The sequence below is a fragment of the Epinephelus fuscoguttatus genome, linkage group LG2 (assembly GCF_011397635.1).
Source record: "Epinephelus fuscoguttatus linkage group LG2, E.fuscoguttatus.final_Chr_v1".
Taxonomy (NCBI): Eukaryota; Metazoa; Chordata; class Actinopteri; order Perciformes; family Serranidae; genus Epinephelus; species Epinephelus fuscoguttatus.
Window position 1 is genome coordinate 11,594,911 of NC_064753.1, and position 14,473 is coordinate 11,609,383.

At 41.0% G+C, this 14,473-nt stretch overlaps 1 protein-coding gene across 1 annotated transcript in view; it reads left to right on the forward strand.

Annotated features, from left to right (window-relative positions):
* itfg1 (integrin alpha FG-GAP repeat containing 1) overlaps window positions 1–14,473 on the forward strand; it is a 181,890-nt gene that overhangs the window by 131,580 nt on the left and 35,837 nt on the right. The window contains exon 14 of the mRNA XM_049602359.1: window positions 1,356–1,434. Coding sequence (XP_049458316.1) covers window positions 1,356–1,434 — 79 coding nt within the window. The remainder of the gene's footprint in view (window positions 1–1,355; window positions 1,435–14,473) is intronic.

The following is a 14,473-nucleotide window of genomic DNA, read 5'->3' on the forward strand; positions in this document are numbered from 1 at the left end:
CTCTCAAGCTCTGATCAAACTATAAAACTAAGCATTGCTGATCAAATATGAACCAAGATTTCATTACTGCATTGCCTATTTCTCACCTCAGATGTTTTCAGAAACATATTTAAGCTTACCATTTAAGTGTAATTTGTTTGTTGCCAGCCAGCCATTAAACTGTTTGCTGTATCAAAAAAGCCAGGCTCGAATCACTACACCCACCAATGCAGTGCATTCTGATAGTTGTAGGTTTTCTTTCTCTTAAGCAAAAGTGAATGCCACAGCCCTTTTTCTCTGTCTTCTCTGGTAATGTACCAATTTTAGAAATATTTGTGTCTCTCAACTGCATAGAAGGCCAATTTTATGAAAAGAGCATCATTCCAGCAGTGAAATACATTTTTAAATGTAGCCACCAATTTATGGAGCAGTTAGCTTTTAGTTTCTTTTATTACCCCCCAAAGAGCTAATGTCTGATGATCATGTGTAGGTGGACAGAGAAATGTGACACAACTACAGCAGCCAGTAGCATCTCTCCTTATGTAACCTTTCACCAGTGGAAAGCACATTAGCTTTGACATCAGCAAGAGGGTGCAGGTATTAGAGTTGTTTTGGTTTTCTGTCTGTCTACTCTTCCACCCGCTTGTTGTCTAACTGAAAGGTATGATGAATGCAGTAGACGAGTGGAGCTTGCGGCTGTTTCTACTCTTCTCCTCTCCCATCCATCACCCCCTCTATCTTTTCATTTCACTCTCCTGCTCCTCTTCTTCTTAGTCACACCTCTCTTCCTCTTCCTCTTCGTCTTTCTTTGAGCCCACTAATCTGCTCCTCTGTGGCTTTCTCATCTCTCTCTCTCTCTCTTTTTTTGACCTCATTTCTATTCTGTCCTCACCCGACTGCTGAGTGTCACAGCATAAAGGGCCAAGTCTCTCTTGCAGCGTGCATGTGTACGTGTGTAACAAGCTCATGATTAGCTGATGTAGAACGAAGGATGGCTCGACAGATCTCTTCATTAGTTGTCATCCTTTGGTAATGAAGAGATAAGACAACCTCTCTGAATCCGCCCACACAGGCGCAAAAACACGCAGCCGTCACACTCATTTACGCTCAGTCAGATTCAAGCCAGCTAGGTCAGACATGTCACCTAGTCAAAATAAAACAAACAAAAAAAACTGCTCAAGGTTACTGTGGTGACAACATGCCTGCCTGTCTTCCTGCCCACTCTCGCTCTCATCTTTCTGTATTTCTCTTCCACCCCTCCTCTGCTTGTTGCTCCCTGTCCTCTTTCACCCTCACTGACAGAAAACTGATGTGAAAGGATCTTTGCAAAATGTCAAAATCTCAGTTTTCTTTAATTTGTATTTGTGTTTTTGCAGCCTTTTGGTGTTAACCAGCCAGGGCCCTATGTCATGTACACCACAACAGACTCCAATGGCTACCTGAAAAACGCCTCAGGTAAGGACTCCTTTTAATGTCTTTCCATGGAAGCTTTCACTTCTTGTGCCAAACTACCCACTTCAGTGACAAAGAATAGCCAGAAAATGTCACCGTCTGGGCTTTCATACAGCCACCTTAGATTTATTAATAACTTAACCAGTGACAGCTGTCCTTAGTCTGGCTCAGCACCACGGCATTTGTTTTGGAGGATTTTAAGAAAACATAGTATGTGAAGAAGAGGGACATATTGATTTTATTTGGTTGTTTTCCTCAAAAAGAAAGAGAGAAAATAGCCTCTATGCCTCTAAGACAAAGGCTGAAGCAGAAAGGGCAGCTAAAGAAATGCTCAGAGATTGTTGTAACTGAGAGGAGAATTAATCAGTTTGATAAGGCTGTAATGCCTGTTCCATGATGCATCTGAAGTGTGTGTTGGTGTGTGTGTTTGCAGTAGTTCACACTTATTTTATCTTCATGTTGAAGCAATTGTATACCCATATAAATGCAGGTCTCACTTCAATTTGTAGTTCCTAAAATGCTGCTATGAATCTAAATGTTATATTATTACATGAAAATTGATATTCTACTGTTGCTTGCTCAGATTCATTTTTAAAAGATGAATCGAAGTCTTCTGCACTATCAATCAAATATTCAGCCTGGAGTTACTGCAGTGGCATTGTCCGTGGGAGATTCTGCAAGACTATTACAGAAAAATACTGTGAAAGGTGGCAAAACACTGGAGGCCTTTCCCCCCCCCGAAGTTTCTTCCACAGTGAAGCAACATCCAATAAGCTGTAGCTTCCACATTTTTGCTTCTCATTAAAGTCCAAGGTCCATATCTTTCCAGAAAGGACCAGTGTTTTCGTTACAGTTGCGACTTGTGGATGTGTAAAGTTTCATTTGCAGCGCTTAGACACTCATATTTGTTACTTCTTTTAATAAAGTTCACAACGGATGATGATGACTGTGCACAGAACTAGATAGGACAGAGTGATTAAGAGTGTTGGAAGTGAATTTATGTTGCCCATTGACTTGTCAGTGTATCATGAATTTTCAGTCTCAGACAGCTCCACTTCATGTATTCTCAAAGGGTTACTCCCTTCTGTTATTGTTAAGCTGTCCTGTCAACATCTGGCTGTGTTGTGTACTGGAATACACAAGATACCATGCTGTCAGTAGGAGGTTTTGGTCGCAGTGCACCCTCTCACACATTGTAAGACAAGTACAGTCAGGTCCATAATTATTTGGACAGTGATACAGTTGTCATCATTTTGGCTCTGTACACCACCACAATGGGTTTTAAATGAAACAATGAATACCTGCTTAAAGTGCAGACTCTCAGCTTTCATTTAAGGCTTTTTTCAAAAATGTAGTATGAACCATGTAGGAATTACAACCATTTCTTCACACAGTCCCCCAACTTTAAGGGCTCATAAGTATTTGGACAAACTAACATAATCATCAATTAAACAGTCAGTTTTAATACTTGGTTGCAAATCCTTTACAGTCAATGACTGCCTGAAGTGTTGGACACATAGGCATCACCAGATGCTGGGTTTCTTCCCTGGTAATGCTCTGCCAGCCCTTTACTGCAGCCGTCTGCACTTCCTGCTTGTGTTTTGGGTGTTTTGCCCTCAGTTTTGGCTTCAGCAAGAGAAACGCATGTTCAATTGGATTCAGGTCAGATGATATGACTTGGCCATTGCAGAACATTCCACTTCTTTGCCTTCAAAATGTCTTTGGTTGCTTTTGCAGTATGTTTCAGGTCAATGTCCAACTGCACTGTGAAGCATCGTCCAATGAGTTTTGAAGCATTTGGTTGAATCTGAGCAGATAATGGTGCCCCAAACACTTCAGCTTTCATCCTGCTGCTCTTGTCAGCAGTCACATCATCAATAAATACAAGAGAACCAGTTCCACTGGCAGCCATACATGGCCATGACATAACAGTACCTCCACCATGCTTCACTGATGAGGTGGTGTGCTTTGGATCATGAGCAGTTCCTTCCCTTCTTCCTTCTCTTGTCTTCCCATCATTCTGGTAGTTGATCTTTGTTTTATCTGTCCATAATATGCTGTTCCACAACTGTACAGGCATTTTAGATGGTTTTTGACAAACTCTAATCTGGCCTTCCATTTTTAAGGCTAACCAGTGGTTTGCATCTTGTGATAAACCCTCTGTATTTATTCTAGTGAAGTCTTGTCTTGCTTACAAGAGCAGCAGGATGAAAGCTGAAGTGTTTGGGGCACCATTATCTGCTCAGATTCAACTAAATGCTTCAAAACTCATTGGACGATGCTTCACAGTGCAGTTGGACATTGACCTGAAACATACTGCAAAAGCAACCAAAGACATTTTTAAGGCAAAGAAGTGGAATGTTCTGCAATGGCCAAGTCATATCATCTGACTTGAATCCAATTGAGCATGCGTTTCTCTTGCTGAAGCCAAAACTGAGGGCAAAACACCCAAAACACAAGCAGGAAGTGCAGACGGCTGCAGTAAAGGGTTGGCAGAGCATCACCAGGGAAGAAACCCAGCATCTGGTGATGCCTATGTGTCCAACACTTCAGGCAGTCATTGACTGTAAAGGATTTGCAACCAAGTATTAAAACTGACTGCTTAATTGATGATTATGTTAGTTTGTCCAAATACTTATGAGCCCTTAAAGTTGGGGGACTGTGTGAAGAAATGGTTGTAATTCCTATATGGTTCATACTACATTTTTGAAAAAAGCCTTAAATGAAAGCTGAGAGTCTGCACTTTAAGCAGGTACTCATTGTTTCATTTAAAACCCATTGTGGTGGTGTACAGAGCCAAAATGACAACAACTGTATCATTGTCCAAATAATTATGGACCTGACTGTATTTCCTTAATGTCAGTCGAAGTCGAAAGCCCTGTGACTTCAGCTTTATTGATTGCTATATTTTAACCTGTAGAGACGCTGGATCTTCACAGGATGAGACATTCCTGCACTTAATACACCACTCTTCCACTTCAGTCTAATAAGGATGGAAGGATACATAGGTAGAGAGAGATAGACGCATACGAAGATAAGCCGAGACACTGTGGACAGCAATGCTGTGCCGTATTAGCCACAGTTAACCTAGTTGATGTTACATCGTGGGAAGGACACAGAGCTGGATGAGGACAAGATGCACTGACAGCCTGGGGTCAGGGATATATATATAGTCCGTGTGTGTGTGTGTGTGTGTGTGTGTGTGTGTGTGTGTGGCGTAATCCCACTTTGTCAGATTTCACTGTTTCATTTATCTGTTGGCACAGTTGGAGTATATACATATTTAAAGAAAGAGTAGACAGATCACAGTCTAACATTATTATTATTTCACCACAATTAGACAGGTATAAGCTCTTGGCGACAAAACACTACTGAAACTAATCTTCCTATGGCTGCGGGCTTTTCAATTACACGCTCTGTGTCCAAGCCCAAAACACAGAGTGGACAAAATATTACAGGGGACCCATCATTCTCATTTTCAGGTTCATATTTTTATGTTGGGTCTTTACTTGAACATTTTTGTATGTTTTAATGTCTGTCTGAGACACTCCATTTTAATCTGTCTCATTAACCTGCCTCCTAAAAAAAAAAAGCCCAGTCTCCTCTGACTGGTCAGCGTATATGTGCTCTTGTTGCCTCTGCACCACTATTGCAGCCAGGAAATGACTGTAACGGACTATAGCTGCACTTTCTACTATGAAAAATCACCAATAAAAACGTCCAAACCAAAATCTTCACAAGCAGAAGTTTTCGTGACGAAAAATTATTTGAAATCAAGAAGAAATTCACAACATCTGCAACTAAGATTACATGTTTCCCTGACGCTTAATGTAGCAGTGTATGTAATGTAAACACTTATAATAGCGTGACTGGAACCATTTAAAGAAATTAATCACGAGCGAACGTTGGCTTGTCTCGAAAATAGAAAAAAAGTATTCAGAGCATATTGAAGCTTGAGGTTTTTGCTCACAGGGATCACTTATACGTATGTTTATCTCATTATTCAAAACTTTGGCTACATTTAATTTGAACGTCTAATACCCACAGAAATTACAGAAAATGTAGGAAAAGCATTAACACTAGCTGTCCTGTATTTAGTCGTCTTTAAGCGTGAGATAACTCACAGTTTCACTCCCTCCCCCCACACACACACACACACACACACACACACACACAGCTGGTTTAAAATGTGCAGTCAAATGAGCAAAAAGAGCAACAGTGGAGAGGCAGGGAGAGTGGGGGAGGGGGGAGCTATCACCACCTGCACCCACGCCCACCACAGAGAAGATGGAGAGTGATACAGAATCTCACTGAATGCGGAGGCAGTGACAGTTTTAAAATCATACTAAGGTGAGATGCTGAAAAAGATTCAGTGATGTTGGTCCGTTTTTCATTTCCAGTCTGAACTTTATAAGAATTTATAAAAAAAAAAAAAAAAATGACCTAAAACGTTGGCAGTTAGAAAAGGCAGTTATTTATGTACATGTAGAGAAGTAGTGAACAAATACCGAAGGCTCTGCAGTCCTAGATGACCAAAAGTATGTCGACACCTGAACATTAAACTTGTCTAACTACAAGACCATGGGTGTAACTATGCAGCCTTCACTCTTCTGGGAACGCTTTAAACAAGATTTTTTTTAAACCAAGCTGCAGCCACAAGAGCAGTTGGCAGAAATTGGCCGACAGCCTTGCAGACAGTGTTCCAATTCATCCCAAAGATGTTGGATGTGGCTTCGGTCAGGGCTTTGTGCAGGCCAGTCATGTTAATTGCTGTTTTTATTATGACAATGGGCCTCATGCAGGAAGCAATAAACAAACAAATTTTCTCTTATTTTTATTCATATCCATGATTTGTTCTTATTTTAATAGTACCCATTGATTTCAGGGATTCACCTGTTTTCTCATTTTTGCTCTTTTAGGAGAGAGAGCAAGAGAACATTTTACAAGTGATTGAGAGCTCTCTTTCCAAGAGAAATTGATGTTCAACATGGGGAAAACATAAGTTTTACATTTGAGACATATTTAAAAAATGCATTGATACTGTATTAAATTGAATTATATGTTTTAGTGTAGCTTGTGGCCTAAAGACTCACTACTATATTTGGTGCATTGATCCCAAGCACTGTAATTGTAGGTGCTGTGCATCCCTCTGCTGACCAGTGGTAACTAAGTACACCTTGACCCAAGTGCTGTTCTCAAGTACAAATTTAATGAACTTTTACTTTACTCAAGTATTTTAATCTCATGCTACTTCACTTCTTCTCCACTATACCTCAGAGGGAAATTATGTGCTTTTTACTCCACTACAATTATTTGATAACTTTAGTTACTTTACAAATTAAGATGTTTGCAAACACAACATATGAAGATCAGTCGATTGATTAGAAAAATAATTGGCAACTGTTTTGATAATTGTTTGTCATTTTTCATGAGAAAAACATTTTATGGGTCCAGCTTCTCAAATTTTAATTTATTTATTTATTAAACTGATTTAAATTTTTCTGCATTGAGTTTTTTTTTACTGTTAATAATTAAGGACATTTTCCAGATTGTGCTTACATACTTATACTTAAATAACATTTCAATGCAGAACTTTTAACACGTATTAGTATTTTTACAAAAGTAAAAGATCTGAATACTTCCACTACTGCTGCTGACACAGCAAATGGTTTACCATTGTTGAGTTTTAGATCCTCCCGTAGCACTGCACTGGCACTCTGGAAAATCACGTTATATTGTTTAAGTTTTATTCAACAATTTTACCAATGCTGAGTCTTCTTCTTACGGCTTTTACTTGGTGGCATCTCTATTGTTTAGGGGATGTTACAGATGCTAATAGGTCACTTATGGTCAAGTAGGATTTATCATTCAGCACATGTGGGTGGGAGCAGATTTGGATTGTAACGAACATTTGATGCATCTGCAGTTGACTTGTTTCATTTTTTGCCTTAACAGGTAATTAAGAGAAGATATAAGAGAAATTTAAGAGAATGCCTTTGCATGAGGCTTTTTGTATCAAATCACAATGTGAAAAGAATATGACAGTGTGAAAGGGGTCGCTGGTACTGGTGAACCTACATAGTTATTACATGAATCAAACTAACTGTGAATGTGGACGTGTAACTCTGGAAACCAAATTACTGGTGATTGGCAAAATTCAATATTTGGCACTAACATAGGGAAGTTCCGTCCCAGTTATTCTGAGGTGAACTGGAGCAGGATGGGACATACTAGTGGTCATGACTTGCACCATTTAACCGTGATGCCCCTGGTTCGATTCACCCCATGCATCATGTTTCGTGTAACTCAAAAGATTCCACACACACAGAAAACGAAGTTATCAATTAAGGTATTCTATTTCTTTATCTAGTTCGTGGCAAGAGCAGACAGTCTTGACATTTTGTCCACTCAGCCAGTACAGCTCTTTCTGGAAAAATTCTCCCAGTGTCTCCCAAGACTGTGTCTTCATGTTCCCGGTTTGGTATGCTCAGTAAGCAGAATCGCATTTATTTAATATCAGAATATCCTGGCATATAACAGCCTGCCCATCATAACTATGGCTTATTTTTTCACTGTGTGTTTGACTGGAGTGCACGGAGAGAGGAGGAGAGTGAGAGTAGCCAAAGGCTTTGCCGGCACAACTCCCCAGACCCCTCATTTAACAGCAGCAAAGTGCTGCCAGGGAGTAGGCTGCTTGTGTGTGTGTGTGTGTGTGTGTGTGTGTGTGTGTGTGTGTGTGTGTGTGGTGATTTAAAGTGTATTTATTCTGTAGCTTGTAGCTCGGGGAACAGCCAGCGCGGCTGCCAGAGATGAGCAATGATGGGGTGCGCACAAACACACACACATAGACACACAGTGTCTGGGCCTCTCCACTGGGGCCCAACGATCTTCACTTACCCTTCACCCTCCTGAAAGGGAGAGAGCACGGAGAGGAAAGGAGAGATTATAATACGCCGAGAGATAGAGACAAGGGCCAAGAAGGCAGAGTGTATGAATGGAGTTACTGTAGAACAAGAGAAGGGAGGGAAGGAGGGAAAGGAGAGAAAGAAAGTTATAAAAAAAAGAAAGGAGGGAAATGGGTCAGAGGACATCAGGAGCTGGTACGATGAGAGAGAGAGTAGAAGTAGAGCAATCATATTCTGGTGAGATACCTGAGAGACTCACTGCTAAAACACACACACACACACGCACACACAGTACCGACAGTACATACTGCGTGCACACTCAGCCATATTACAGTGATAATTCCAGCCTCTTATCTGACATGAAAAGGTCAAAAGCAACACTGTCAAGGTTTTTCTCTAACTCTTTCTACGTGTGTGGTTTGTGCAGGGCAGTGTGTGTACCTGTGCAGGTGTGTGTCCAGAATGTGTGTGTGTTTACGTACTTTTCTAAGCTCGCACATGATCTCCAGTCTGTGTGTACTTTTTGTCCATGTGTTCTGCGTGTGTGTCAGCATGTGTGCCCGCGTGCATACCCTGACATCTGTCTCTTGACCTTGTGTGTATGCATATGTGTGCGTATATGTGTATATGCGTGTGTGTGTGTGTACATACCAGACAGTGGTGTGCCATGCCCCTTACTAAGCAGGTTGGATGGATGAGCATGGGCTGTGATTCTGACAACACCACACCTCATTATCAAGTAACTCCTGCTGAGACAGGGAGAGAGAGGGGGGAAAGACAGGTGGGATGGCAGAGATGAATAGTTGGAAGTTCTTCATTAACAACCTATTTATTCCTTTCTCTCTCTCTCTCTCTCTCTCTCTCTCTCTCTCTCTCTCCCTCTCCCCCCCCCCCCCAATGTGGACACTCAAAGACACTGCACAAGAAAAAATGCACTGTGTTTCCCACTGGGCTCCAGGTCACACAGGGTCATCCATTTATCTTTAGGTGACTCAGGAACATGTAACTTTCAGGGGGACAGTCAATATGAAGATTAGAGTCAACAAATCATTGCAACAGATATAAGATTTTGATTTGACCCCCCCCCCCCATTTACAGGTTCATTTCTCAGCGGTTGTCATCGACTCAGCGAGTAAAGCTGACTTCCTTCTGCTGAAAGTGGCCCCACTGCTTTGATTTTATCAGGCAGATTGATGGCAGAGTGTGTGCTATAACCTTTAATGTGGTTGTCTTATGACTCACAGGACAGAGAAACAAATTAGCCTCATTTTAAAGGTAACAGAAGAGAAAACAATTTCTGGTCTCTAAGCCACTATCAGGAGCGATGACTAAGCAGAGTAATAACACAATTCTTGGTGTAATACTTGTTAAACCTTCCACAATCCTGTATATCCACATCTAAGTTGGTACAAATCCAAAAACTAGAGACACCATCATACTTTTTTAAAATACTTTTGGGTATCTTTCTGCTTTCAGTTTAGCAAGGCATTAAAGGTATCAAAAGACCTAGAGTGTGAATATTCATTATTATTTTATGAACCAAAAGTTTGGTACATAGAACGATGAATTCACAAAAGAATTGTGCAACTTTTGTGGCCGCTAAACCTGCACAAATAAGACAAAAAGAAACTGTACAATTCTCAAAGGGTGAAATGCACCTTTAACTATGTTGCTAAGCTAATAGTATCCCAGTGCTCCTGTGCTTTTTGCGTGTATTTAAATGAGGTAAAATGCATACATTTGGTGCAAAACTGGCCCCTTCCTATGCAAATACCATCACTGCAAAAGCAGTTGAATTAGTCCTTTTTGCACAGATATGTCACAACAATGCTGCAATCAAGACCCTTCATTACGCCAGCTTTTCTTTTTCATACAGATCCAAACAGTGCTGGCATAATGCCACCCCAGTGTGCGATTTAAGATAGCTGCTGCCATTCTGGAAGCAAAAGAGGCGTGACAACTATGACATGTAGCACGACAGCATCTTTATCTAGTGTGACACATAACATACAGGTCGGCAGCGCTTTCTAAACAATAACAATCAGTTACCATCCCTGTTATGTGGTGGTTCATCTTTTGCTTGGACAGTAAGGAGCTCCTGGACCTCATGGTCTTTCTAATTTGGAGATGTTTTATATTGCTGTTCTGTTTTGAGTTAGCTGCGCCTGTCACCACTTGTAGCTACCTTTTAAATGTCCTGGCGGTGGGTCGCACACAAACTGTAACATGTTGTTACAACTATACACCCATTACGTCCTTCTGTGTCACACTTTCTACATCGATTCGGCTTTGTTACTACCTCCGCTGCCGGAATAAAGGCAAGAAAACTCTGTCTCCCCATTCCGTGTTTGTACCATTTATACAAAACAGTGAGGTGGAATAACAGCACAACATTCCCACCTTGAACAGGCTGCAGAAAAGAGGGTCAGTTCACATATATCAGAACCAGCAGCCACACGCAGTTACATTGAAAGTATTGGTGTCTTCAGAAAGTTGGTGGTAAGTGAAATGCATTTATAAAGGATGTCGCTTCAAATCACGCCATCGTCTTTGACAGTTTGTGCTTTTGAAAACTTGTTAAATGTTAAATCCCAATTACAGCTTCACTTCTCTATCACATTTAAATTCCTTGCCTGAAATTTTGAGGAATGCCTCTGCTTCTTATATGTCGGGACCTTTAGCTCGCTGTCTGACAATTTCAGTTTTTTCTTTCTCTCTGCCATTGTTCTTCCACTTGGTACAAAGGCAACATTATACTTTGCCACATGGATTATTTCAGTCAGTCACAACAAAAGCAGGGCAAATTGGAGCTGCAAGACTCTATGGGCGTGTTTGCGCTGTAATATCATTAGCACAATATCTTTTGTGAATTGGGACCTCTAGATGGGGCAGATACCAGTTGCGAGTGGTGTGTAGTTCATGGTGCTGTCAGCGGCTGCAATCCATTCATTGGAAATTTGCCCAGGAAGTTTGCCATTTGACTAGTTTATGTTTTGTATAGTGTCATTTGGGAAACTTTTTTTCCATGCATTCCCAGTTTGTCCACCAGACAAACATATTTTATTGTACACATTGCATTGGATTTGTGTGTCTCAGCTGATTGAACTTCAGTAAACCCGCCTGCTGGTGCAGTTCAGTTTAAATGTTTTATATTTTAACTGATACGGCCATTTATGCTAGCTGACAACAAAGAAATGTATCTGTTTATGTTCCAGTTTTTCTGAGAAGTTGTGGAGTCCACTTATTTTACAACTTTTGAAAGTATTGAAAGCCACTCATAAATGTGTCAGTTGTTGTTGCAGTGAGATAAAACAGTGCGTACGCTCTGTCAGAATTTCCTTAAAGCTTATAAGTCTTTTTCTCTTGTGAAATGAAGTGTGGTTTGTCAGAAGACACCATTTAAGTTTGGTTTTTTTATTTGACGCAGCATCACTCCCATAAATATGCTTGGATGGAAATCCAGCGATTGTCATCGCCAACAGGCTGTTTGTGCCACCGAGCTGCAAATGGAAATAAAACAAATAATGTTGTAACACTAACAGGCATAAGGAAAGAATAGTAACAACTCCAGGGTAGTTTACTGTGTCCAGACGGGACAAGTGTGTCCATAGTGCCAAAGATTATTATGCACGCAGGGGGAACAGAGGAGAGGGAGGACATCTGAGAGAGAAGTGACAGAAAGAGGGAGGACAGAAACAGAAAAAAGTGAGTGCTCATAAGGAGGAGAATCATAACAGGCCCAGATCAATGTGGAGCTCTCTGCAGACTGTCCAATTAGGCTAATGAGTTCAGGGGATTAGCAGTGACTCACTCACACACGCACACACAGCTCACACACTCATTGTACATGCACAACCTTTAAAAAATCACATGTTCACCCGCTGCAACTCGTCCACAAACATATTTATCATATCTTAACCTTTTAGACATTTAGAAGATCCAAAACAACTTGGATGCAAATTCAAACGGTGTGTACTGAGTTGTGTTGACCTGCGCATTCACTCGAAGCCATTCATGTTGCTTTTTGCTACATCATGCTGATGCCTCAAGCAGTGTCGTAAAACATAGCCAGCCTATTGCGTTTGACATAATACTGATCCATGGCCACAGCACATCCCTGTTCTCAGAGACCTTGTCCGTTCAGCAGTGTGCTTTACCCTATTCTCAAACCATTTTATTGCACAGCATTTGGAATATAGGCTTGAAACACACAGGGAGAATTCACAATATGGGGAGATAGGATAAGATAGGAGAGTAGGTGGTTGAGAGAAATGAAAAAGGTTGGAAGGGGAGAAAATGAGAGGGTGCAGAGGACTGCGCTGAGAGCATACAGTAGAGTTGCAGAAAGAGAGGGAGAGGAGTGAAAATAAGGGTGGAACAAAAGAGAAAGATAGGAGATGGGAGGAGAAGAGCACACAGAGATCAGAACAGAGGAGGGTAGAGAAGAAGGAAATATTGGTGTGGAGAGGAAAAAAAAATGAGTGGAGAGGTAACCCTCCACAGAGACATGGAGAATTACTATTGATCGGGCTTAGCATGCTTTTTCTCTTCCCTGTTTTTCACTCCTTTGCCTCCCTCCCACGTCCTCTCTTCCCTCATCTATTTCTCTCCTCCGCATCCCTCTTCCAGCTCTCTGACTTTCATCTCTCTTTTCTCCTCCTCCTCCAACCCTGTAACCTCTCCTCTCTGCAGCCAGTACATAGATACCATAAACTGTCAAGGGACTGTTTACATTTTAATTTGTCACCATTGTTGTCGGCCCGGTTGTTGATCTGTTGGTCTCCACACACCCTTTGCTTTCAATAATTGAAATGTTTGTATGATATGTACTCTATCACAGAGAGTAATACTAACCTAATGAAGTTGACATGTATCTCAAGTTTTGACAGAGGCTGCCATTATCAGTTTGACCAAGTATTTAACTTTACTGTCTACAGATGGTAACGTCTGTGTCTGCTGGTCCACCACTTCGGTCCGGACTGAATTATCTCAACAACGAGATGGATTGTCATGACATCTGGTACACGCACTCATGTCGTACTCAGGATGAATTTTGACAACTTTGGTTATCCACTGGCTTTTCATCTAGTGTTTTCATCGAGGTTCAAATTTTATTCTCTATAGCAGTGATGTTTAACTTACGGCCCACAGGCCAAATCTGGCCCCTGATAGGGTGCTGGGTGGTCCCCCCAAACCATTTTCTAATACACAGGAAAAATTATTTGGTTTTTTTGTGCTTTATACACATTGAGCTGCCTTTACACTGCTGTGCTGCAGCCACCCTAACAACCACCTACGTGGGTGGCAACTGCTTCACACCCCTACTGCCGCATTTAAAACCACTTCCCCTCTGCTACCTTTCCCTCATTGAAATGAGTGGAGGCTGCTAGTTATGGCACGTGGTGTGAAAGCATCTTAAGATGCCAGAGTGCATTAAAAAAGCACCACAATAGAGCTTGTTCATCAAAAAATGCCTGGGTCCCCTGACAAATGTCCGGGCTAAGCCCCAAATGTCCTCAAATCCTAGAAATGCCATTGCATACATGTGCCCCCCGTCATTTTGCAAAAGTGGCCCCCGAGAAATGCAAGTTGAGTATCACTGCTTTCTATTGTATACTTTGGTTTATGACCAAATACCTGCAAAACTGATGACATTTGTACTTAGCTCAGCTGTACTCTGTGTTTAATTTTAATCAGTAAGAGTCAGCATGTTAACACACGAAACTAAGATGATGAATATGGAAAACATAATACAGTGGAAACTGTTACAGTGATCACCTCTGTCCGGTTCAAATTGATAGCCATAAGCTTATGATTATTGGAACTAATTTTTTTTTATAATTTTTTAATTTCTCAGGCAGATTACCACCTAATTGACATTTGTATATTTATTACATGAATATAAAGTAATAAAAATACAGCTTTGCTTTTTACTGAATTTTATTAACAGTTTCAAAATACATTATGGCTCTTTTACGTGACCAGGCATCAATCCACAAGCTGAGAGCAGCCTCAGCCACAGGTGTTTTTCCCGTGTGCATACGGTTTCTGTCTCTATCACTGGCAGCCATGACTCTTTCTTGTTGTTGAAGTAGAATACGTAATGTAGCCTGAGGAACACCAAGTTTCACTGCTAC